The sequence below is a fragment of the Vulpes lagopus genome, chromosome 10 (genome assembly GCF_018345385.1).
Source record: "Vulpes lagopus strain Blue_001 chromosome 10, ASM1834538v1, whole genome shotgun sequence".
In the NCBI taxonomy this organism is placed as follows: domain Eukaryota; kingdom Metazoa; phylum Chordata; class Mammalia; order Carnivora; family Canidae; genus Vulpes; species Vulpes lagopus.
In genome coordinates this window covers 52,125,027-52,152,107 of record NC_054833.1, presented here as the reverse complement: position 1 = coordinate 52,152,107, position 27,081 = coordinate 52,125,027, and the positions used below count along the sequence as shown (strand labels likewise).

The window sequence follows — 27,081 nt, the reverse complement described above, 5'->3', positions numbered from 1 at the left end:
TATCCACCCTGAGTAATTTTAAACATTTCCTTGTTTATCCTTCCCCCTTTATCTTTGCCTTCCTATCTGTTTCTCAGACCATGCTTGCCTCACACCTGCTTGGTATTCCAGCTTTGTCTCATCTTATCAGAATGCTAACATTGTGCTCACTGCAGCCTCTGGCCATGATTTTTAAATAACCGTATGGAATTGCTGCAAGGATATATGCTACATTGCATTGTCCAGAACTCCCCCCCCCCCCAGCCCCCACAAGATGCTCTTTTGGCCTCTATAGATCTTTCTTAGTGTTATTTTATTATGAATATAATGTACTCTATAAATCCACGACTCATTTCCAATCACTCGACAAGCTGTGTATTTAAAAATTGTTTGGCAAGGAACCAACATATTGCATATTCAGTCATCTGCTCCACCATCTGTCACAAATATGTTACTTGGTTACCATTAAAGTTTGATCCAAATTGATTCATAGGGCTTTATAAGAATCTACTTAGAACAGAACCTTAAAATATAGTCTGTCTGATTTGCTCCAGCTTGTCTTTACAATAAAACTCACACATGCACACACACACACACACAGGCAGCTTTTTCTATGCTCAAAACATCAACTTGGGCAAATATCACTATTATGGATTACAGTCTGGTTTGCTTGTATTAAATAAACATAAGCTGACTGTTACCTCACTACAGTTGTTCAATCTGTATACCATCTCAGTCACATGAAGCTTACATTACCTCCTCCAAAAAGTCTTCCATAATCTTGACCTTGTTCTAATAATTTTTGACCATATGTTAATATGCACCTTGACATTCGTTGCATATGACATTGACCTAATGGGAAGATTTGGGGGAGGCATTACTAAATGGTCATATCTATAGCTTCACTATACCAAAGGTGTGATCTTCTATGGGAGTTTGAGTGCAAAGAGGGCCTGCAACAATTCTTCCCCTCTGTATGTTCATGCTGATGGTCACATCAAGAGGTAGAACCTATTTTCTTCTTCCAAAATAGAAACTAGCCAACGGAAAGCAGGGAAATGGCATAGTGGGAATTCTAAGCCCAGGCACAAGAGGGCTTCCTTTTGAAGTACTTGTTACCAGAATGATCCCTCTTAGAACCAGTCTCCATACTGTGAGAAGCTCAAGTTACATGGAGAAGCCAAGTTACTCCAGTTGACATCTCACATGAACTCCCAGCTGACATCCAGCATCAGCTGCCAATCCATGTGCTATTTCAACTGAATAAGCCCCCAGATGATTATGGCCCCTTGCTGAAATCATATGAAGCAGAAGAACCATCTAGCTGAACCTAACCAACCCAAAGAACCATGACCTAGAGAAATAATGACATAATTGTTCTTTTACAGTATTAAGGTGGACACTTAATAGCATTAGATAAATAAAATGCCTTCTAAGGACCCTGTGCCTACCACAAGGCAGGATCTCCATTGAGCAGGTATCTTCCATGGGAAAAAATTAGCACCAGCCCTGAGAATAAGATTGACCAAAGGACTTCCCCAAAACTCTGTCAAAGTTCCTCACTCTAGGACAGGGAGAAGCAGATGGAATTCTATGAATATCTATGAAGATTCTGTGAATTCTTACTCTTAACCAATATCATTCAGCCACTAGTTGATATATCATTTTTATGTTTGTTTTGTAACCTTTCTGCATATTTTTCCTTATTTGCATTGAAAGCTATTAGGAAAAAAAGGGAGCAGGGGTGGCTCAGTCAGTTAAGTGTCTGCCTTTTCAGCTCAGGTCATGATCCAGAGTCCTGGGATAGAGCCCCGTGTCAGCTCCTTGTCTGCTTGTCGCTCTGCCCCTCACTCCGCTTGTACACACTCTCTCTCTCTCAAATAAAGAAATAAAATCTTTTTTAAAAATGAAAATAAAATTAAAAAAAGAAAAGCTATTCAGAATAATGGGAATAACTGTGGGCTTCTTCTCATAGTATAATCTTGACACTACATTTGGCTCTCCTGTAGCCTGTTTTTTTTTTTTTTTTTCTGGAAGTTGGGAATAATGATATCTACTTTGTGAGATTGCTGTTAAGATCAAGTGAACAGAACTGAGTGTTTTCTATAATATCCTGAATATACATAGAATTTATGTTTCATATCTAGGGTTTTGCTATTTTTTTCCTTCTTATTTTGCTTTGTCCTGTATTACAGAAATGTGACATGTTTAAATGATAAAATGTTGATTTAAGCTTGGAAACATTGTGATATTTATCAATTTTTTTTCCTGGAGGATTTTCTGGCAGTGTATAAATGGGTACTTTCCCTCAAATAATAAATTATAGCACCACAAGAGACTGAACAGTCCCAAGGCAAATAGTTTCCTGAAGTGAATATGATTAAACTCAGCAGGAGGGTGACAGATCGCTGACTCTCTTAAGTTTGGATATACAACTATTAGAATGGCCTTCCTGGTCAGGCAAGTCTGAAGTGTTACAAATGGCTCCAATAGATAAGTAATGAAACTGAATATAATAAATCTCTTCAGGAAGCAGAAGTTTAAAATGGCACCCTATTATAACCAAGTTCAATACTGAGATTTGTAGTTTCTAATTGTCTCCTATTTTCACTTTATTTAGAAATGAAATCCAGTTGAGTAGATGACTTAGATAATGGTGTCTTGTGAACCATGCATATAACATCTTAAAAATGAACTTTGCAATACTTAGTATGCTTCTTTTGGCTTAACAGAGTAAATCTTGTAAGAACTTATGTGAGGAGACTATATTTGTGAACTTCTCAGTTGTTTTGATGTTCCATATCCCAGGAAACTGACTTTGAAGGAAAACTATGTCCTGGGATGTCTTGACTTGCATGCCATTAAAGATAAGAGGGTCAGCACCCTTACAGATTTTTACTGCTCTTAAAGGAGCCTGATAAAAGACAATTTAACTGAAAAGATGAAACATGAAATTGCTTTAATATGGAAGAAATATTTTTCTTTTGCTCTTTTCAATAGAAAGTTTCCTCAAGGCTTTTGAAACTGAATTAATTTATGAAAAACGTGGGGAACACCCAGTTGTTTTCAAGCGTGCCTTTGTATTTTATAGCTCAAAGTTATGTAACTGCAAATAGCTGTGTTACTGTCTAAGTGTTTGGAAGAATGGATGAGTATGGACTACTTTCCAAAGAATGTAATCTGGAAGCACACAGGGAGATGAAATAGGAAGTAAATCACAGGAATCACAGGACTCACTATTCCTGCGATTAATTTGCTGCTGGATTGGAAGTGGGAAAGGTCTTTCTCTCCTCCTGTCCCCAGATCCTGAACCAACACTATGATGTACAATGAAAAGCTAAGATGCTCTTTGCTGTGTCAGGGCTCTCCACCTGCTCTTCTACCTATCTGGAATGTTCCTCTTCTTTCTTACCCAGGTTCCTTTCATCTGTCAGGTTTCAGTCTGGATTGTCTCCAGGCAGAGAAGACTTTCATCTGAACAATACCTTCACCCTCTTCTGTGTCACACTCTCTTTCGATCGTCTAACAGGTATTGCACTCTATAACTATTTAATTTATCTATAGTCCATCTCTGCCACTGGACTATGATCTCTCCAAAGGGAAGTAGATCATTCTAGGGAAATAGATGAATGAGCCAATTTCAAATAAATGAATGAATAAATGAGCCTGAGGTAGACTTAGAAGTATATGCCTTCAGGATATGCTTATAAAACTACATTGTATACAGGATCATGAGGGAAAGGTAATTTATGGATACACACATTCTTTATGTAGACAAGATTCATTTCCTTATTTTCTGCATGTGGGTAACTTATCTTGTGGATTTTTTCTGGCTAGCTTTAGATTCCAGAACACTTCCAGCTACCACGTATAACAGGTCTTGATTGCTTTACTTAGCTCTGATTTGATATATGCTCTCTGAACACTCATTTTAATATCAGTTAAGCTAGACATAATTGAGAAGGAAGATGAGCTGCTACGGGTACAGATGCATGTATCCCCAAAACAAACAAAAATAATGAACAGAGAAAATTCCATGCATTTCCAGGAGGAAAAAAAAATTCTCAGAAATGAAAGATTGGAGTTTGAGATCTTGCGTCTTCCCTTAATTAAGTCACATGGTCCGGAGATGCAATTTCCTTGACTATTATGTGCAGATAGAGAAACTGCCAGAACTTGGCTCTCAGAGTTTCTGTGAGACATGGAAGGCATGAAAAGCCCTTGGAAAACTATAAAACTCTCTATCCATAAAAGGAATTATTTTTAGACTATAATTTGGATATTAAGCTCCATAATATATAAACCAAAACCTGCAAAGTGTGGGCATAACATACACATATGCAATGTCTTATATGTTCTTATACAGTCAACAAAACTAAAAGACAACCTACAGAATGGGAGAAGATATTTGCAAATGACGTATCAGATAAAGGGCTAGTTTCCAAGATCTATAAAGAACATATTAAACTCAACACCATAGAAACAAACAATCCAATCATGAAATGGGTAAAAGACATGAAGAGAAACCTCACAGAGGAAGACATGGACATGGCCAACAAGCACATGAGAAAATGGTCTGCATCACTTGCCATCAGGGAAATACAAATCAAAACCACAATGAGATACCACCTCACACCAGTGAGAATGGGGAAAATTAACAAGGCAGGAAACCACAAATGTTGGAGAGGATGCAGAGAAAGGGGAACCCTCTTACACTGTTGGTGGGAATGTGAACTGGTGCAGCCACTCTGGAAAACTGTGTGGAGGTTCCTCAAAGAGTTAAAAATAGACCTGCCCTACGACCCAGCAATTGCACTGTTAGGGATTTACCCCAAAGATTCAAATGCCATGAAACGCCGGGACACCTGCACCCCGATGTTTCTAGAGGCAATGTCCACAATAGCCAGATTGTGGAAGGAGCCTTGGTGTCCATCGAAAGATGAATGGTTAAAGAAGATGTGGTTTATGTATACAATGGAATATTACTCAGCCATTAGAAATGACAAATACCCACCATTTGCTTCAAAGTGGATGGAACTGGAGGGTATTATGCTGAGTAAATGAGTCAATCAGAGAAGGACAAACATTATATGTTCTCACTCATTTGGGGAATATAAATAATAGTGAAAAGGAATAGAAGGGAAGGGAGAAGAAATGGGTAGGAAATATCAGAAAGGGAGACAGAACATAAAGATTCCTAACTCTGGGAAATGAACTAGGGGTGGTGGAAGGGGAGGAGGGCGGGGAGTGGGGGTGACTGGGTGACAGGCACTGAGGGGGGCACTTGACAGGATGAGAACTGGGTGTTATTCTGTATGTTGGCAAATTGAACACCAATAAAAAATAAATTTATTATTTAAAAAAAATTTTAAATAAAACAAATATCTGTGTCATTATCAACACTTAATGTCATATACTACCCCATTGCTCACCATAATCGTTAGATGTTCACATACCAAATGCCGTTTATGTATAAAAGTATAGCTTTCACACTTTCTCCTTTTTGAAATTTCCAATCTTTACAATTAGAATTTATGTCTCTCTCCTCAACTTTGCTTAGCACTTTGTTTAAACCTTTATTACTCCAAAACTAAATTATTGTCTAGCTTGTAACAGAGTATTTATTTCCCTAATATACAGTGAACTCCTCAAGAGCAATTTCCATATCTCATTTATTTTTATTTCCCAGGACATATTAAAATGACTGATATCCATAATATGTTTGTTGGAATAAATGCTTCTAGATGACCAGTTACTGTTTCTAAATTGGTCTTATCCTTCTACCACTTAGCACAACTGTGATAAAGATACTTATGATTTGATAAGGAATAAGGATACCAAAAAAAAAAAATAAATAAAGTCAGGAATTAAAAACAGAATACAGTGACTAGAATCTTCATGCATTTTAAAACTTTTTTTCTAGTTATACAAAAAATAATTAGTACCAGAAAATGTCATGAGGAAAAATATTTAACAAAGTTAACACTTGCGTATATGTATACATACATAAGAAAACGTTCTTCTTATTTCACTTAGTATTAAGTTATTAAACCCTTCCAGTAAAATTTAAAATCTTTTTGCAAACATTATTTTTGATGTCTACATAGACAACCATGTCCTGTTTTCTTCTCTAATCTGTATGCTGTTTATTTGCTTTTCCTACCTCATCATGCTCACTGGAACTTCCAGTATTAAGTGGAGAGTCTTTAGAGGGGAAGTCTTAGGGGGAAAGCTTTCAATTTTTTACCTTTAAGTATGATATTAGCTAAAAGTTGGTATTGTTTTTAATAAAACTGAAATTCTTCTATATGTCTACTTTTCTGAGAGATTTTATAAATGTATGTCGAACTTTTTTTCTGATGCTTTTTGTGGGTGTGTGTTTGCATTAGTTGATATGATCATATGATTTTTCCTCTGTAGCGTATTATTATGGTGGAATGAAGTGATGTATTTTCAAATATTGAAAAACCTTGCATCACTGGAATAAATCTAATTTGGATATTGACTGTACTTCTTTTTGCATATTGGAGAATCTTATTTGTTTTTGTTTTTTTAATAATAAATTTATTTTTTGTTGGTGTTCAATTTACCAACATACAGAATAACACCCAGTGCTCATCCCGTCAAGTGCCCCCCTCAGTGCCTGTCACCCATTCACCTCCACCCCCCGCCCTCCTCCCCTTCCATCACCCCTAGTTCGTTAAGAATACTTGCCTCTCTCTCTGTATCTCTCATGAATAAATAAAACATTTTTTAAAAAATCTGCACCTATATATGTGAACATATTAGTCTGCAGTTTTCCAGTTTGGGGCTGTGCTGGTCTGGTTTTGGTATCAGGGTAATTCTAGTTTCATAAAATGAATTAGGAAGTGTCTCTTGCATTTTCTTGAAGAGATGGTGAAAGACTACTGTACAGTTGTTTTATAAACATTTGGCAAAATTCTTCAGTGAAACCATATCAATCCAGAGATTCTACTAGGAGTTTTTAAATCATGACTTCAAGGTACGCCTGGGTGGCTCAGTGGTAGAGCACCTGCCTTCTGCCCAGGGTGTGATCCTGGAGTCCTGGGAGGAGTCCCACATCCGGCTCCCTGAGTGGAGCCTGCTTCTCTTGCTGCCTATGTCTCTGCCTCTGTGTGTGTGTGTCTTTCATGAATAAACAAATAAAATCTTTTAAAAAATAAAATAAATAAATTATGACTTCAAATTCCTGATTAATTATAAAGTTAGTAAAATATATTCTTCATGTTCTGTATTTTCCCTTTTTCAAGAAATATATCTGCTTCATTTTAATTGTCAGATTTATGTGTGTAGAGTTGTTTCTAGTATTTCCTTAATACCTTCCATGTGTCTGTGAGGCCTGTATTGATGTCCTCTAATTCCTGATTTTGGTAATTTGTGTCTTCTTTTTCCCTCGTCACACTACTTTTGTTGGTGCGGCTGGGAATGGGCTCCCAGTTTCCACCCCCATGGTATTTGGCTAATGTGCAGTAGTTGCTATCTTACTATGCTGCCTCTCTCCTGGTCCTTAAGCGAGAGCTGGCTTTACTTGGACATTTTATTTTTCCTTTGGACTATGCCAATTAGTATTTCTGATTTGCTGGATTCTTCAGTATTTGGGATATATAAGTCAAAAAGGAAATCCAAGGAACTCACCACTATCTTGTTCCTTGGTATCAAGTTCCCTAGCTTGTCTTCATTCTTCTCTCTGCCTTTCAGAGCCTTCATATGTTTGTTTTATATATAATGTCCAAGGTGTTGAGTTCAGCTTAAGTGAGATGAAAAGGGAAAAGTGCATCTATCTACCTTCACAAAAATGGAAAACTAAACATAAATATTTGTATAGGATCTATATGTTAACAACTACAAAACACAGATGGAAGAAGTCTAAGGCCTAAGTAAATGGAGCAATGTACAATGTTCATGAATTGGAAGACTTAAAATTGTTAAAAATATTAGGTTGATCTATAGATATAATGCAATCCAAATCAAATCTGAGTAGGATTTTTAATGGAAATCAAGAACCTCATTCTAAAATTCGTATTTCAAAAGAAAGAATCTGGAAGAGCTAAATAAATTTCTTGAAAGAACAAAATTGAGGAATTCAATACTACTGATATCAAGCCTTGAGATCAAGCTATGGTAATCAGTACAGTGTTGGCAAAAGAAAAGATATATACATGAATGAAAAATAACGGAAATAGAAATAGATCCACACATATACGGCTAATTGATTTTCATAAAGATGTAAATGCAAATCAACACAGAAAAAATATTATTTGCACTAATTAATACTGGAATATGTATATACATATCAATCCTAATGATGTACTTACATGATATACACATCACATTATACTCAAAAATTATTTCAGAATGGATCACACACCTAACTGCAAAACCTACAGCCTTATTAGACAAAGATGTCTTGAGTAAACACAAAATGTACAATCTATAAACATTGATAAAGTTTGGATGTTTTCAGAGTTAAAAACTTTTGCTTCTCAAATCACAGTTGAGAGAATAAAAAGACAAATAACAAATTGGGAGAAAATATTTGCAAACACATATCTGATGATGATCTTATATCAAAAATAGATAAAGAACTTTTAAAGCTCTATACCTAGAAGTTGAATAAACCCATACAAAATAGGAAAAACAGATATGAACAGGCAATTCACTAAAGAAAGTATGGAGATGACAACAACTATGTGAAGACTCTCATTGTCATTAGATATTAAGAAATGCAAATTAAAATCATTATAAATATGTCTTAGACCTTAGATAACCTTGAAGTGACTTAAAAAAGAAACTAGGGGGACGCCTGGGTGTCTCAGCGGTTGAGCATCTGCCTTCAGCTCAGTGCATGATCCTGGAGTCCTGGGATTGAGTCCCACATCAGGCTCCCTGCAGGGAGCTTGCTTCTCCCTCTGCCTATGTTTCTGCCCGTCTCTCTGTGTCTCTTATGAATAAATAAATTCTTATGAAAGAAAAGAAAAAGAAGAAAGAAAGGAAGAAGAAAGAAAGAAAGAAAGAAAGAAAGAAAGAAAGAAAGAAAGAAAGAAAAGAAGAAGAAAAAGAAAAAAAGAAAAAGAAAAAGAAAAAACAAAAACCGGGGCACTTGGGTGGCTCAGCTGGTTAAGTACCTGACTCTTGATTTCAGGTCAAGTTGTGATTCTGGGATCAATCCCCATGCCGTGCTTCCCTTGGGGTATCAGCTTGTCTTGCTCTCCATCTGCCCCCTCCCCATGAATGTGCTCTTAAATAAATAACTAAATAAATCTTTAAAACAAAACAAACTGGTAAATTTACGGAGCAACTTGGTCTCATACATTGGTTTGGGAATACAAAATGATACAGCAATGTTGAAAATCAGTGCAGTTTTTTTTAAAAAAATATATATTATTTCTTAAAGTTTTTATTTTTTATTTATTTGAGAGACAGAGAGCATAAGCAGGGGGGAGAGGCAGAAGGAGTGGGAGAATCTTGAGCAGACTCCCCACTGAGCACAGAGCTGGATGTGGGGCTTGATCTCAAAACCCTAAGACCATGACCTGAGCCAAAATCAAGAGTCAGATGCTTACCTGACTGAGCCACCCAGATGCCCCAGTGCAGTGTATTTATAAAGTTAAATACACACTTCCATACAACCCAGCCATCCCACTTCTGGGTATTTGTTCAAGTGACATGAAACCATATGTTGATATAAATACAAATGTTCATAAAAGCTTTTTTTTTCAGGGGATCCCTGGGTGGTTCAGTGGTTTGGTGCCTGCCTTTGGCCCAGGGCCAGATCCTGGAGTCCCAGGACCGAGTCCCGTGTCAGGCTGCCTGCATGGAGCCTGCTTCTCCCTCTTCCTGTGTCTCTGCCTCTCTCTCGCTCTCTCTCTCTATCATAAATAAATAAAAATAAATAAATCTTTAAAAATAAAATTATAAAACGCTTTTTTTCAGTATTCTCCAGGACTGAAAACAATCCAAATGTTTATTAGCTAGTATAGAATAGAATACTAACCAGCAGTAGAAGGAATAAGTTACTAATAAGTTCAAAAATGTGGGATGAATCTCAAAAGCTTTATGCTGAGGCAAATTAAACTGACTCAAAAGGTTACATACTGTGTGATTTCTTTTATATTACACTATAGAATAGGTATATTTATAGAAAGAAGGAGCTTATAAGTGGTTTCCAAGGGTTAGGGTAGGGTCACGAAGGAATTTGTGACTAATGCAAATGTTTAGTACCTTTGGCATGATGGTAGTTCTTATGGGACCATATGTGATTGTCAAAATTTATGTAATCAAATAGAAAAAAAGAAGGTATTAACACTCAAAAAATCTATTCTAATAGTCACCTGGATCTCAGTATTATAGGAGAAATAGATTTTACTGAATCAAAAAAGAAAAAAAATGAAATCAAAGAAGTGAAGCACAGTATTTGTAACATTCAGTGTTCAGCACTTAATAAGTCACTCAGCAACTATTTGTTGAATGAAATTTGAATGGTGAATAATTCTGTAATGTTTCATCTTATAGTAGCACCATCTTAAGAGCAAAAGAATTGTGGCTAAACTGAGTATGTACATTCCTATTGGGAAAGAAATTTTCTGCACGTTGTGAATCGTTTTCAAAGTGAGACACGCGATCTCCGCGCGGAGCGAGCGCCCCGGAAGCCGCCCCAGGCTGGGGTCACGATGGGCAGCAAGATGGCGTCCCCCAGCAGGGTGGTTCAGGCAGTCAAGCCACGTACACCATTAATAAGGTTCCCTGGCAGAAGAGACAATCCTAAACCTAATGCATCAGAAGTTTTGAGATCAGCAGGACTACCGTCTCATTCTTCTTCAGTTTCACAGCATTCTAAGGGAAGTAAATCACCAGATTTGCTGATGCATCATGGTCCACCACGTACTGCAGAAATAATAAAAACATTACCTCAGAAATACAGAAGGAAACTTGTGTCTCAAGAAGAAATTGAATTTATCCAACGTGGAGGTCCGGAATAATCACTGACAGTGTGGCTGCTGTTTGTCATCAGACAAAAGAATAGTCTTTACAATAAAGAACTTCCAAAATGGCACATGAGAAATTATACAGTAAACAACTTGAATAGATACTCTGTTAAAAAAAAAAGAAAAAAATATAGAAAATTTAGATGGACACTTGTATCTCCTAATATATGTTATCTTGGTCAGTTTCTTCACAAGCTTACCTAATTGTTTATATTACTAAAGTATATATTATTAAAGTATGCATTTTTAAATGTTAGGCCTATTAATTTACTCTCGATTATCAAGTATTACCAGTGTTGAGCTATTAAAAGCATACAATATGCAGTAAACTATCATAGGTTTCCCATAATTTCACTTTTGTTTCGGACATGGAAAGATTTACCACACAGATTGCTGCTTTGGGGGAATGATTTTTCCTGAAACTGGATAAGGATTAGTGAAAGAATGACTCCATTATTTGTTCTTTATTTTCTTAACATTTTTTCATTCGCAAAATTACTGGAGTATAATTAGTTTAAAAAGCATATCCCACACTAGATGATAAAAATACAGTTAAGGTAAAACAGGGAACTTTGTGGTATTAAAACTGGGAGTTAACACAAAAGATTATTTGTAACCTATATTCAGAAGAAAATACCAGAGTTTAAAATGGAAAATAAGAGATCAAAATGAATATAATCTAGGAAGAGATGTTTGATTAGAAATTGCAGCTTACTATGTTATTAAGGGTGTTAAGTCTTACTGTTTGATTTATTTTACTGTTTTGTCATGTATACAAATTCTGAAAACCACTAACTTTCTCAAACTTAATGTCTGAAAGCCTCTTAAAATCAACCTAAATATTTACCTTATTAAAGCTATTTATGGAACTTTAGGGGCTTACAGTGCCAAGGGTATGCATTATTGTGAAACTAAAGCGTCACAAAACTAAATAAATTTTCTTGCATACCTTGAAAAAAAAAAAACAAAGTGGAACATGCTAGGACTACATTATCATTGTAAATTATGAATTTTTCATTCTTCAAATTTTTATTAATTGTGGGTATATTGATCAATTCTTTAAATTACATGTTTCAGAAGTAATTTATAAGTGCAGAAATGAAATTATTGGTTAACATACAATGTTACCATCTATCGATAGATAGCTTTTTTTTACACCTTAAAAATACTTTTAGTTCCCCTGTAGTTTTCATGAGCTATTTATCATCACTGGGCTTTATTTCATCATGGTACCTTAGCATGAGAAATATTAGAAATATTAACATTGATAAAGTGAGATAATTCATTAGGGTCTCCTTAGCTCTAAGAGTCTTGAATAAATTTCAAGAAAGCCAGTGCCTCGTTGGTATCCTTGGGACTGTGGGTGAAATGATATACACATGACTATGGAACAGACAGGGCTGGCTGTCGATAGGTTATTTGAAGTCATTCAATGGATATTTATGGAAGTCTTTCTCTGTAAATTCTGCAACCTTGTCCCCATAGGCATAAACATCTGCTCAAGCTGTCTGTTGGAATTGTGCACTGCCACATGTGGCTGTCTGAGTGACCTGACTGCCACTGCTTATGCAAATTATGTTTATTTTATACCCTAGGAACAAAAAAGAGAAAAATATCTCTTTCATCTCCACCTATATGAAAGCATTTGAGGGTCCAGGAATTCCTGGAACAGGATAAGGGGAAGAATAATACAGTAAAAAAAGAATGGACTTCGGAAAGAGACAAATTTATCCGAAGTCTAAGCTAGGTGACTATATTTTGCTTCTATAATTATCAGTTTCCTGAAATGTTCTGTCTTCCTCATAGTATCATGAAAGTCAAATATGTACTATTTTTGAAACATGAAAGTCGAGCATAAGCAATAAATTATAGTTCTGTTTCCCCTTCTCTTTTCCTCAATTGCAAGTTAAGCAGTGTTCCTGTCTTCGTGAACCTTAAGATGTAGAATGCATCTGCCCCAAGATGCATTCTTTATCCCTCTGGAATGATCCTATTGTCTACATAGCTGTTTCTGAACCTGTTGTTTTCATAGGACGTCCTCTAACCTACATTGCTCTCTGCTGGCTTAGAAGAGGTTCCTAACCCAACATTGTTCAAACTGGAACAGTTAGTTCCTTTCTCTGGTGGAACCTGTGTGAGATGAAACCTGGAAGCTGTTTTGGTTGTTTAATTCTTCAAAAACTTCATGAGATAATTTGGTTGGTTTTCTGTCACTTTTCAACCAAAGTCATAACTGCACAAATTATGGAGAGGGATTACTCGACATAGAAGTGACATTTTCAAAGTTTGCTGGTGAAGAGGTTGAATTTGAGTGAAGGCAGTGGCCCAGAGAATCTATGTGCAAAGAAAGTTCTTGAACTTAAGACTAATTTCATGTCTAATGACCATGACTTCTATGCATACAATACATGACCATACTTCTATGCATACAAAAAACTAGAATGGGCTAAATAAAAAAAACAAATAAATAAGAAAAAAACAATCAAAAGCTTCTCTTCCAGTTGACTTGGCTATCCTAGCTTTGCTCTCTCAGGGGTTATATTGTGAGGAGCTCTGGCCTGTAGAGATGGATGAAAAGACATACTTGTTGAAGCAAAGATTTTCTTACACTATAAGAAGTTTAAAAATATTAAAGATACAGCATTGATATGGTTTGATGGTTGATTATATACAGAAGATAAGGATAAAGGTAATAGAAATCATGCTCATGTGTCTGGCTTGGATCAAAACTGATTAAAATTCATTGAGGTAAGACACATAGGTGGGGGTGAGTTTTGTGACAGAGCTGTATCTCTCCAGCTATAGCTGTGTTCTTCCTGTGAACACTACTCTTTCCCACCTCTGGAAGGCATGCTATGTAGTATGTTACCCTCCCTGTGCCATAGCTTATTGAACGGGGATGAACTCTTCACTTAAAGGCAATGATGTTCTTTCTGTGTGAGATTGGGACTTGGGCTGTACTTAGTGCTGAAACAGAACATAAAAATTCAAATGCAGATGGTGGTATGATCATCCTGCTATGTGCAGGGAGAAGTAAAGAAAGCTGGTCTTCAGAGTAAGAAGAGATGAATAAACATAAGGTAGCAGAGAAGAGATAATAAGGGGGATGGTAAGGGAGGGAGGAGAGTGCTGTCTTGGTTTCTAGCAGCTTCTCTGTTCTTGACTTTAAATGCCGGCAATGTTCTTGCCATGTTTGGCTATTCTCTCTAATCACAGGCTTTGAAATATATATATTGTATCTTTGAGAGGTAAGGGTTAATTTGATTGATTCTTTGCAGTCTGGATTCAGAGACGGAGTTGGCCTCCTAAAGAAATCCATGGAAACTTATTATGGTCTAGTGCTTAAAGCAGCTAACTGTAGTCAAGAGCAAGGATTGGACTCAGCCCCTGATTGCACGTGAAGAAGGGCTGGTACTTTCCAATATTTACTACTGTGAAAAACCCAAGGACTAGATTGCCATTATTACATGGGTGCGACCAAAAGGCTTGGACCCACTCAGTCTCTGCTCACATTAAAGATGTGGCCAGTGTTCACCCTAATGTGAGCCCTGAACTGGCAGGATAAGGAAACAGCCATAGGGCTGAAGTCCCTTCCTTGAAGTCTGTCAGTTGAGTTTGCTCTGTATCTCTGCCCTGACCTAGAATGTCATGGCCAACAGGAAAGTGGCTCTTGTGCCCAAGAGCTTTCCTTGTTGAATACTGCTGCATCAAGCTTGGTGTGTTCTCTTTGAATTTGCCTTGTTTTTATAACAATCCTTATAATACATCCCTTTGTTTTGGCTTAGGATTCCCTATGGTTTCTATTATTTTCTGCCAAAAGCTAAAGAAAGCAGGGCATAAATGTCCATTCTGCTATTCCACACTTAGCAAAGACCCCTCCTGAGCATGGCTTTGCCTCTAAAGCCAAGGAAATAAGTTCTCAAAGTTTGATAGTCATGGAGGTTGATAGAATAGGTGCTCTAAATGTGCTTCTTTCCACTGCTTCCTTGCATTGTTCTTTGACTGGTAATAAGAAAATATAAGGGGGTATAAACTAGTCTACCTGGATTTATACCCTCACCAAAACTATAGCAGGAAATAGAACTCAGGGTTCTTGTTCTGGTGTGGAAAGACCTAGTTGACTTCACAGTGGGTTGTGATCCAAGGGCTCCTCAGTACTCCTACTACCCCATCAGATATTACTTCATCATCATGACCCTTTAGCATGACAACATCCCAGGACATAACAAGACATTTTCTTATGTGTTTTTTTTCAACCTTCTGTGAATTCTCTTAGTGGTATATATACTTTATCTAAGTATTTTATCTTTTACTGGAGGGCTACCTCTATCCTTTGACATTGAATAACTTCTCTGATCATTTGTGCTCTTTTACTTTCTTTTTTTTTTTAATTTTTATTTATTTATGATAGTCACAGAGAGAGAGAGAGAGGCAGAGACACAGGCAGAGGGAGAAACAGGCTCCATGCACCGGGAGCCTGACGTGGGATTCGATCCCGGGTTTTCAGGATCGCGCCCTGGGTCAAAGGCAGGCGCCAAACCGCTGCGCCACCCAGGGATCCCAAGATTTTATTTATTTATTCATGAGAGACACAGAGACAGAGAGAGATGCAGAGACACAGGCAGAGGGAGAAGGAGGCTCCACACAGGGAGCCCACGTGGGATTTGATCCCGGGTCTCCAGGATCACACCCCCGGCTGCAGGCGGCGCCAAACCGCTGCGCCACCAGGGCTGCTCTTTTACTTTCATGATAGATTATTTTGAAATTCATCCATATGTCGGTTCTGATTCTAACACCCCAGCAGCTCCCATGATACTAAGTCAACACTTCTCAGAAAATCAGTAGAATTTCCAAGGTGATGGACCTGTAGCAGAGGCTGGGAATTACCAGTGATAAACTCTTTAAAGAAAATTTGAACTGTTTTCTTATTAAAAAGTAATATTTTGAGAGTAAAAATTATACAATACAGAGAATTAACATATAAAACAATACTTTAAATTCCACCAAAAATAAATGAACTGATGACATTTTAAGGGGTAAAATATATATGTATTTGTAGACTCTTATTCAATCCTGAAATCCTTTTCTTTGAACTCACTTTCTTTCTTGCTGTAGTACCATACTGAGAAGTTGCTTTGTGGTCTGTCAGCAATAAAAGCTTTCATTTTTGTCTTTTTGAAAAAGTATTTGCATTCCCATCACATCCACTTATCAATAATAATATATTTGGGTATATAATTATAATTTCTTCAGCATTACAGCATCATTTTATTTACTATTCTGCATGAGAAAAATACCATCCTTTTGATAGTCATTCTTTTGTCTCCTTAAATCTGGAGTTTTAAAAAAGATTTTCTAGTTTGTTTTGTTTTGTTTTTAAGTTAGAGAATCATGTCATGTGGCTTTGGGTTTATTTATTTTACTTATTTACTTACTTGTATCATGGCATCTTCTTCCAAGGACTCTTTCTTCACATTTATCCGTGTGAATTCTCTGAATACTGCCTTTTCTTCTGAAACAGCGTTAGATGTAACTTAGGAATTCTCAATCTGTTCACCATGCCTCATTCATATTTTCAAAAAAAGGAGAAAATCTCTCTCTCTACTGCTTTTGGGTAATGTACTCAGATCTATTTTTCAATTCAGCATTCTCTCTTCATTTATATCAACTATATTATTTAAAGAACCACTGAGTATTTTTTTTTAATTTCACCTTTCACATTTTGCATTTCTACGGTTCCATTTTACTTTGCTTCACATTTACTATTTTTGCCTCATTACTGTTATTATTTCATCATTTTGAAATCCTTTTCCTTTATATCAGCTGTGTATATTTTACAACAATGGATTTCACTGCATACTTTGTAATTTTGTCTGAGGACTCATCCTCATTCCCAGATATCTTCTTCTGGGGCTTTATGTGGTCAGTAGATTTGACTCCTGTGACATGGTTTCAAGGGGGATTATGCTAATAATACTCTTTAATTTATTGTTTCTAGTTTATTTTTAAATATTAATTTCTTTGCTTTAGGTTTCAGGATTTCCTACGTTTTAAGCAAGATGTATGGTTTAAAAATTGCATAACAGAAATGACAGTTTATTTAGACAAGCAGCTCACCTTTGTGTCATATCCTTGGACTGGAGAACTAAGGTTTCCATGCCACTATTTATGGATGGAACAATTATTCCTAGACTTCTGCGTTGAAATTCCAGACTCTCTTCTGAGCATGACCTGTAGCCTTTGTGTTCATCTATTCCATGTGATCATCAAAACCACTAACCCAGCCTCTCTATCCCTGATTTGGTTATTCCTAGCCAGAGAACTTAAAATTCTTCTCACCCTTATTCTATGTTCCCTTTTAAATTTTGGCACTTAATTTTAACCCTGCTAATACATTTCATAAAATGAAATTTATTTTATCTAACATTCTATATGTGTGAAGAAAAAGAGGAGACTTTACTTTTCAACTCAGGTCAGGCCACAGTGATGAAAGTCTCCAGGACAGGATCTGCAGATTTCCTAGTAACATCTCCAATTCCCTAGAGAAAGGTACAAATTAACTAAAGTTTGCTTAAATTTTTACTGAATGATGCCAGCATTGTTTGGGGTTACCCAGTCAGTATAAACTGACACAACTAAGAGAAGAATACATTCATGGGACATTTGGTGTTTTGGGTATGGCCATCTATTTAGACAGGAAGACATAACCTTGCATATGACAGGATATACAAAATAGTCAGTTGATTGCTGGTAATAAACCAGTTTTCCAATAGTTAATCTTATCACTATTAACAACTAAACATATAGACATTCATTTGTTGCATTTGTTGTTAAAATAGTTTAATGCAATTGATATTTTGATGGTGGTTGTTTTTTGTTTTTTACCTCATGCTCACTATTAATTAGACATGACTGTTTATCTAGATGGTAGATAAATCACTGATGCATGAATAATAGATTAAAAATAATGTTGAAGATAATCACCAAAGTGATACTATTTCTAGTTTCTTTCAGTAGGTTTTCTATATTAAGTTCAATAATGGTGGATCCATTTCTATGGAAATAATTTTTGTAGAATAAGAAAATAGTTGCCATTAAATATTTCTTAGCCTTTATAAATAATAAATATGTGCACTCCCAAAGGTTTTCTAACAAGGTTGCCAAAGTACTTCACCATCAAATACTCTGTTATTATTAGCCTTGTGCCTGGGAGGAGTTTAGGCTTAGGACTCAATATAATATTGAAGTTTACATAGCAAATCAGTAGCCAAGAGAGAAAATGAGCCCTTCTTAGGCCTCATCCTGTGCTCTGGCCTGAGCACAGCATATCATCAGCATAATCTGCTCAGAGCATTCAGGGCATTCATTAACTAGGTCATGTGGATGTGCCTGGAATGTACAGTGATGTTACTGAGCATTGTGGAATCACAAACAGCAACACTGAGTTAAACAGACCATGAAATTTCAAGTCTGCAAACCAATAAATACATATTGCAGAGGGGAAAGGAGATAAAATAGCATTTCCTTATTCTATTAAATCCTATTTTATAAAATTTTATCATAACGAAGAAGGCAAAACTATTGGAATAATCATATGGAATAAAGGTATCAATAAGCAGCTATGTTCAAACAGTTAGTAAATTGATAAAGAAGTATTTGCAAATAGGTGTGGTCATCTGGATCACAAGTTATTATCAGTTGTCTTTTTATTAAGCTACCAAATAACATGGAAGAACATAAAGTTGATATTTTAAATCTGAAGTTTGATTCTTGACTCCCTTTTCACCAGCTTTACAGAATATTTTTGAGAAAGACATTAGACTAGCAATATAAAATATCTTCATTTGATCAAGTATATGCATTTGGTAAAAAAAAGAAGCCAAATACAGATTTAAGATTTGTACACTTATCTGAATATATGGTATACATCAATAACATTTAAAAACTCCTTTAGAAAAAAAGACTCCTTTAGTTTATTTTAAATGACAAAATTTTCTTGTATAAATTTATATAACATGATCCAGTTTTCATTAAAAATTTTAAAAGTCTGTGTTCATCTATAATACATCATCATACATACGTGGAGGAAGTTATAAAATAGATACCACACTGAGGATTTATGAATTCTCTATGGAAATGGGAAGAAAAACAGAATTGAAAAATTTAAAGAAAATGTTCTATTATGTATTAAACTATGTATGTGTGTATTACATGTATATATATGTATGTTTATGAAGATGCGTGCATATGTATGCACATATATGTATGCACATAAATGTGTCTACATTTATACACATGTACATGCACTGTTTTAATGAATTCTGTCATGTATTACTGCAACTTGCCTCTGCATTAGAAGTTTCCAGGTTGGGCAGCCCGGGTGGCTCAGCGGTTTGCCGCCGCCTTCAGCCCAGGGTGTGCTGGAGACCCCGGATCCAGTCCCATGTCGGGCTCCCTGCATGGAGCCTGCTTTTCCCTCTGCCTCTCGGTCTCTCATTAATAAATAAATAAAATCTTAAAAAAAAAAAAAGGAGAAGAAGCAGTATCCAGGTTACCACATACAGATTTACCTCCTAGCCACTTTTTAATAAACCACTATGTAGTATCCATGGAAAGAATGGATCATGTTATTTCATAAAAAAAATCTCTCATTGATGGATTTTGAAACCATTTTCTTTTTTTTTTTTTTTGGTTACTACAAATAATTTTTAATGTACCTCATTGTATATTTGGGTAGGTAGAAGTTGATTATTCACAGGGTATGAATATAATTCTCCGATGTAGCTATACCAATTTATATACCTACTAGAAATATGTAACAATCTCTTTTTCCTCACTTCCTGTCAAAAAATGATTTTATTATCTTCAATTCTCTCCCTGAAAATTGAAAAATAACTTATATTTATCTCATTTGTATTTGCTGCCTTCTAGAAAATTATATTGTTTGTATATAATGCATATTGAGGTAATGTCCACCTTTATAAATTCTCTATTCCTATTATTTTCCCATTTTTATTGGATTTTCCATATCTTTCTTCCTGATTTGTCTAATATATTATTTACAAATAATTTTCTGCTGTTTGGTTTTTTTATCCTACAGGTATTTTAAAATATAGTATGATCAAATTACTTGTTCTTTGTAAATTTGTCTTGTGCTTATTATTTAATAAGTTCCACCAAAAAGTTCATTAAATTATTATTACCTTTCCTTCTAATAGAGTAATAATTTTTTAAAATATGTCTTGTAATTTTTTTTATTTTCATGAATGATATTACGCATGTAACTAACATTTTACCTCTTTATTTTTACTGGACTTTAATTGAATACAATAGTATTGTTACAATCCTTTGTTCATCAGACTTTTAAACATTAGTCCAAACATTTTGTTTGTATGGTTGTTTTTTCTCATGTGTGAGCTCTTCTAAATCAACTATCTCAACAACAATAGGATCTTGAAAATAATGTACATATGCCTTCTCCCACTATGCCATCCTTGGTCACAAGGCAAACTTTATTTTAAATTCTGAATTTATTATCCCTTTTTTTCTAGTGTATTTTAAAAATTAACTTTATTAAAGCATACATTACATATAATAGCACCTTTTAATTGCAAGGTCAGTGATTTTTGGTAAATGCAGATACTAATTATCTCCTTAATCTAATTATATATTATTTACATCCCCTCAGAAGGTTTGGTCATTCCTTTTTGTAATTACATTCCCCTACTCTCCAGTATACACAACCACTGATCTAATTTCTACTATAACAGATTAGATATGTATGCCCCAGGTGTCAAAAAAAGGCTGCTACTTCTCAGAATAATGTGTTTGAGATTCAATCATATTGTGTGAAGCAGACATTTCCTCATTTTCATTGCTGAATAGCCTTTTATTACACAAATATATATATTTGAATATGCAATATATAACATATATACATATATGAATATATTATTTGCTAATGGAATCTTTTTCCTAATTTGGTACTATTATGAATATACCTGCTCTGAGCAATTACAGGTCAATATTTTATGGATGAATGTCTTCATTTCTCTTGTATAATTTTCAAGATGTGGATATGCTGGGTTACATACTAAATGTGTTATATGATTCTGTAAGGAACTGCCAAATAGTTTTCCAAGGTGGTTGTACCATTTACACTCTCACCAGCAATGTATGAGAGTTCCAGTTGTTTTAAGTCTCTGTCAACGCCTGGAATTGCTAGTCTTTCTATTTTTAGTTATTTGCATGGGTTAAAAAAAATCTTATCTTGATGCAATTTTGATTTTTGTTTTTATGTTACTAATGACACTGAGCATTTCTATGTGTGTGCTCATTGACTAGTAGTGGTATAATGTCATTTGTGAAATGTTTGTTCCAATTTTTTGTGTTATTTATATATTGGGATATCCTCTCATTGACGTCTGAGAACTCTTTCTGTATTCTAGATAAATTTCCTATGTCAGATATAGGAGTTTCTACTATTTTCCTCTAGTCTGCAACTTAAGTTTTCATTTTCTTGACAGTGTTCTACAAAGGGTTATATAGTATATATTATTTGATAAAGCCAGTTTATCAATTTAATTTTTTATGTTTCATGCTTTTGGGTTCTGTGAAATATTTGTCTATCCTAGGCTAACAATTTTATTCTCTGTTTTCTTCTAGAAGCTTAATGATTAGGTCAATAATCTATTAAAAATAATTTTGCCTATCTTGTGAGATTATTTGCTCACAACATGGATATCTAGTTGTTCCAACTCTACTTGAAATAAATTTTCTGTTATGCATTGAATACATTGAGTGCCACCATTGAATTACACTGTCATGTTGAAAAATCAGTTGGATATATATATATATATATATATATATATATATATATATATGGACTCTGTTCTGTAGAGTTTTATAACTATCATTATTCCAATATCTGTCTTGATAACTATGGCTTTTTTTTTTATTTTGAAGAAAAGTTGGCCTAAGTCCCCCAATATTGTTATTTTTGTTGAAATGGTTTCAATCATCAGGTCCTTTGGATTTTTACCCAAATCTTAGAATTACCATGCATATTTTTATAAAAATATTTCTGGGGTATTTGATTTAGATAGTATTTTATTTATAGTTCAATTTGGGTAGAATGGATATCTTTATAATAGTAGACATTCAAATACATTAATACGTTATTTATCTACATTTGTTTAGGTTTTAATTCCTTTCAGGATTGTTTTGTACCATTCACTGTACAGATCTTCCATATGTTTTGTCAGATTTATCCCTGAGTATTTGATGTTCATTATTCTACATAAATATATTTATTTTAATTTCTGATTCTTCATTGAAACTGTAGAAATTATAGAAATACAATTGATTTTTTATTACTAATCTCATACCCTACCACCTTGCTAACTGACTTGCTAGTCTACAAATAAAGACAATTTAATTCTTTCTTTCCAACCTGGATGCATTTGATTTGTTTATCTTGCCTAATTTAGGTTAGGTTAGGGTTGCCAGTCAATGTTATAGTGGTGGGGAATCATTCTTCTCTTGTTAATTTTGGAGGAAAGCATTGATTTATTTCATAAACTTCTGTTGCTGATTTTTTTTTCTTGTTTGTTTTTTAGGAGAGAAGTTGGTTTTGTTGAAAGCACTGTGGCTTCTACTGAGAATTATAATTAACTTTTTCTTTTTTGTTGTTTGTTCTTTTGGTCCTTGACTGTCTTTTGAATTTTAAATCAACCTTGCATTTGAAAAAAAAAAAAAAGTGCCTTCTCTATATATATTGAATCTATTGCTTAAATTTTTTTTTTATTGCTTAAATTTTTGTTAGAAGTTTTGCATGTGTTCATGAAAGATATGGGTTTGTAGTTTTCTATTCCTGTAATAGTTTTGGTCAAGTTTTGGTATCAGGTTAATGATGGTTACCTCAATTTTTGATGAAGTTTGTTGAAAATTGGTATTATTTATTCATTAAATGTTGCTACAATTGACAAGTGAATCCATCTCAACCTGACATGTTTTTTGTGGAAATAATTTTAACTATAAACTCAGTTCTTTCAATAGATATAGAACTACTCAGGTAATTTATTTCTTCTTGAAGAAGCTGTGGTAGTTTCAGAAATTCATCCATTTCACCTAAATTTGTTGGAATTATTAGCATAAACTTGTTCATAATATTTCTTTTCTATCCTTTTAACATTTGTAATAATGCCACTTTCTCTTCCTGATATTGGTAACATGCCTTTTCGTTTTTTTCCTCATCCATATGGCCAGAGGTTATCAATTATTGATCTTAAAAAAAAGTTTTTGTTTTCTTTGATTTCCTCTATTGTTTTTGTTTTGTGATTTCCATCAGTATTTTATTGTTTTTCTTTTCTTTTCTTTGTTTTTGTTTTGGTTTGGTTTTGGTTTTTTGGTTTTTTAGAGAGAGAGAAAGAAAGAAAGAGAGAACAAGTAGTGTGCAGAGGGCAGAGGGAAAGGGAGTGAAAGAATCGTCAGCAGGCTCCATACCCAGCACAAGCCTGAGGTGTGGTTCAATCTCACGACTCTGAGACCATGACATAAGCCAAAATCAAGAGTCAGACCCCTAACCAACTAAGTCACACAGGCACCTCTGTTTTCTTTCTTCTACTTACTTTGAATTTTATTTGAACTTTCTTTCCTGGTTTCTTGAGAAGGAAGTTGAGGTCCTTGCTTGATTCCTTCTTTTCCATTGTAGGTGCTTAGTACTCTAATTTTTCTCTCAGTTCCTGCTTTAGGAGCATCCCATAAACCTTGGTGTGTTGTATTTTCATTTTAATTAAGTTCAAATTACTTTTCAATTTTCCTCTATTCTAATTTGTTGACCTAGAAGGGCTCTTTTGTTGGTTTGGTTTGGTTTATGATGTGTATTATTTAGGTCCTATCTAGAGATTTTCTGAAAATCTTTCTGATAGAGATTTCTAATTTAATTCCATTATAGTCAGAGAATGTACTTTGACTTGAGTTCTTTTTAACCCAGAATTGGTTTACTTTGGTAGAGATCCTGAGGTTGTTGAAGTAGTCTGTAAATGTCATTTTTGAATGAAGTATTCTATGTCTCTTAGGTCAAGTCGGTTGAATTTTTCAAGTCCTGTATATGCTTATGATTTCTGTCTGCTTGTTTTGTCAAGTTCTGAGAGAGAGATAGTGAAATTTCTGATTTTTATTTGGCTTACCTCTTTCTTCTTGCATTTGAATCAATTTTTCTTTCATGGATTTTGGAGATGTGTTATTAGATGCATAAATGTCCTCCTGATGAGTTAACCCTTTGATTTTTATTAAATGCATTTTTTATCCCTGCTTATATTTTTTGTCTAAATATAACTCCAAAATCCACTTTGTCCTATAATATATAGCCACACCAACTTTTTGATTTATGTTAATGGGGTATATTGTTTTCAAAAAATTCTGTGACAAATTACCACAAACTAGGTGGCCTAACACAATAGAAATGTACTCTTTTAGCAGTTCTAGAGGTCAGAAGTCCAAAATCAAGGTGTCAGCAAGGCTAGTTTGTTCTCTAGGCTTTGAGGGAGAATCTATTACTTGCATTTCTCCTGACTTCTAGTTGCTACCAACAACTAATGATTATCAGCATTCCTTGGCTTGCAGACACATGAATCTCTAACTCTGTGTTCACATGGCTTTCCCTTCTTTGTGTCTTGATCTGCTTCCTCTTCTCTCTTATAAGAACTTACCATTGCAAGGACTCACTCATAGGACTCACTCTAATCCAGGATGATCTCATTTCAATATCTTTAGCTTAATTACATCTGCAAAGACATTTATTCCAGATAATGCTACATTCTGAAGTTCCAGATGGACATATCTTTTAGGTTCTACAATTCAATCCACTACATTTGGTGTATCATTCACCTTCCTTTTACATGTAACCTATTTGTATTTTTATATTTATAATGAGTCTCTTTTAAGCATGACACGAATGGATCTTTTTACATATTCTAGTTAGGCAATAGCTGTCTTTTATTTAGGTTTTAGACCATTTAGGTTTTATGTGCTTATTGATAGTTAGGTTTAAATCTACCCTATTGCTATTTGTTTTCCCTTTCTCTTCTTTCTTTTCTTTTCTCTTCTCTATTTTCTTCCTCCTTTTGTATTAATGATACATAATAATGTATTTTATTTTCTGATTTTGTTTTAATTTCATTCTTTCCTTTTTCAGTGAGGATTTTAAATAGATTAATTTTGTTAAGTTTCTTCTTGTTATATAAACAAAAACACTAAATAGGACACCAGAGCAGATTTCCTCAAAGCCAAAGTATATCAATATACTGTCTTATAATAGCAACTACTATGAACAAGGCACTATTTTAAGTATTTTACTCATACCAACTCATTTAACACAGCAACTCTATCAAGTAGATGCTATTTTATATCTATTTTATAGATGAGAAAATGCAGGGATGAGGAGGTTAATTAATATGTTTTCAAAACTAACATAACCCAGAGATCATGTTCTTAACCAGAATTCTAACAAAGCTTCCCAGTTGCTGACTTTGTTGGCTTGTTGTGCTTGTTGTTGATTTTCTTTGTGAGCTTTGAGTGAAAGGATTTCTTTTAAGTTTCCTTTCATACCTGTTGATTTGATTGTTGCCTTCATCTAGATACTGTCCCCAGCTGAAAATCAGGTATTAAATTGGTGTTAGCAGACTTTCTTCTTTTAGAGTATCACAAGTTCAGGTTCTTAATCAGCAGCAGCTTTTTTTTTTTTTAAGATTTTATTTATTTATCCATGATAGAGAGAGAGGGAGAGAGAGAGGCAGAGACACAGGCAGAGGGAGAAGCAGGCTCCAGGCAGGGAGGCCGACATGGGACTCGATCCCGGGACCCCAGGATTGTGCCCTGGGCCAAAGGCAGGGGCCAAACCGCTGAGCCACCCAGCGATCCCCAATCAGCAGCAGCTTGATGCACATCCTGCCTGGACAGCCATCTCTGCTTCTTTCTTAGCACTTGTAAAGAAGCCTGGTGAAGGCCACAGCTCCAGAAAAGATTTAGCCTCCACACTTGGGGCAGAAGTCATGGTCCTGTTTGTTACCTGTGGGTCTTTTTGGGTCCTGGTTCCTTGTGTCCCTGAGGGATTAAAACTCTAGGCAACTTCTGCTGGATTTTGGTTCAGAAGTCGTGTATGTATTCTTTTTCAGCATCTCTTTATTATTTCCCTCTATTCTAAGATAGCTATTATTATGTCCATTTGGGCAAATGTAAACACTGGGTCTCAAAATAGCTATGCAACTTTCCCAAGGTCATCTAGTTAGTAATAGAGAGTCAGATGTAAAATCTGTAGCAGAAACACTCAAAAGTCTATGCCATCCCACTTTCTTTATACATCCTTCCAAGATATAGAATTAAGTGTTTACCCTTTGGGCTAGGACTCTGTAATGACACAAGATAATACAGCCCTTCACATTCTGTGGAAAGCGTATTTCCCTCTCTGTGGAAAGCTTTCTCTCCTCATTGCTTTTCTCTGCTTCATTGCCCACAAGGAGGGCAGTATCAGCCCTTTCTAATGAGAAAGATGGTAACATAATGAGATTAAAATAAGGGTCAAAACTGAGCTGTGTCATATGCACATACATTTAGTAAAGGCAGAGTGAATTTATTAAGCACCTGCCTCTAGAATAGGCTGAAAAGATTGATTCTATTGGTGGGATAATCTTAGCAACAGTATGTGAAAATGCTACCCAGGACACAGATTGCCCCATGGCCCCAGACAGAACATGTCAGAAAGAGAAAGGAGTTATATGCAGCATTTGTATAGCTAGGTTTCCGTTAAGAAATTTTACATTCAGGATGCCTGGGTGGTTCAGCGTTTGAGCGTCTTTGGCCCAGGGTGTGATCCCAGAGTCCGAGGATCGAGCCCCACATTGGGCTCCCTGTATGGGAGTCTGCTTCTCCCTCTGTCTGTGTCTCTGCCTTTCTCTCTCTCTCTGTCTCTCATGAATAAATAAATAAAATATTTTAAAAAAGGAAAATTTATATTCATTAATCTGCTTGTTTAAAAAAACTGAAGAGTATTTAATGAATAATTGCTATCTTTAAGAAAACAGACTTAGAGGAATTA

The 27,081-nt window shown here is 35.2% G+C and overlaps 1 protein-coding gene across 1 annotated transcript; it reads left to right on the top strand.

Moving 5' to 3' along the window:
* Positions 1 to 10,670: 10,670 nt before the first annotated feature.
* Positions 10,671 to 11,103, top strand: LOC121499466 (28S ribosomal protein S36, mitochondrial-like). Its single transcript, XM_041770074.1, has one exon. It carries the CDS (start codon positions 10,671 to 10,673, stop codon positions 10,977 to 10,979), a length of 309 nt encoding a protein of 102 aa, XP_041626008.1. The 3' UTR covers positions 10,980 to 11,103.
* Positions 11,104 to 27,081: the final 15,978 nt, after the last annotated feature.

Excerpts from the sequence above, each read along its gene's own strand:
- LOC121499466 (XM_041770074.1), top strand. The coding sequence starts at position 10,671 with ATGGGCAGCAAGATGGCGTCCCCCAGCAGGGTGGTTCAGGCAGTCAAG.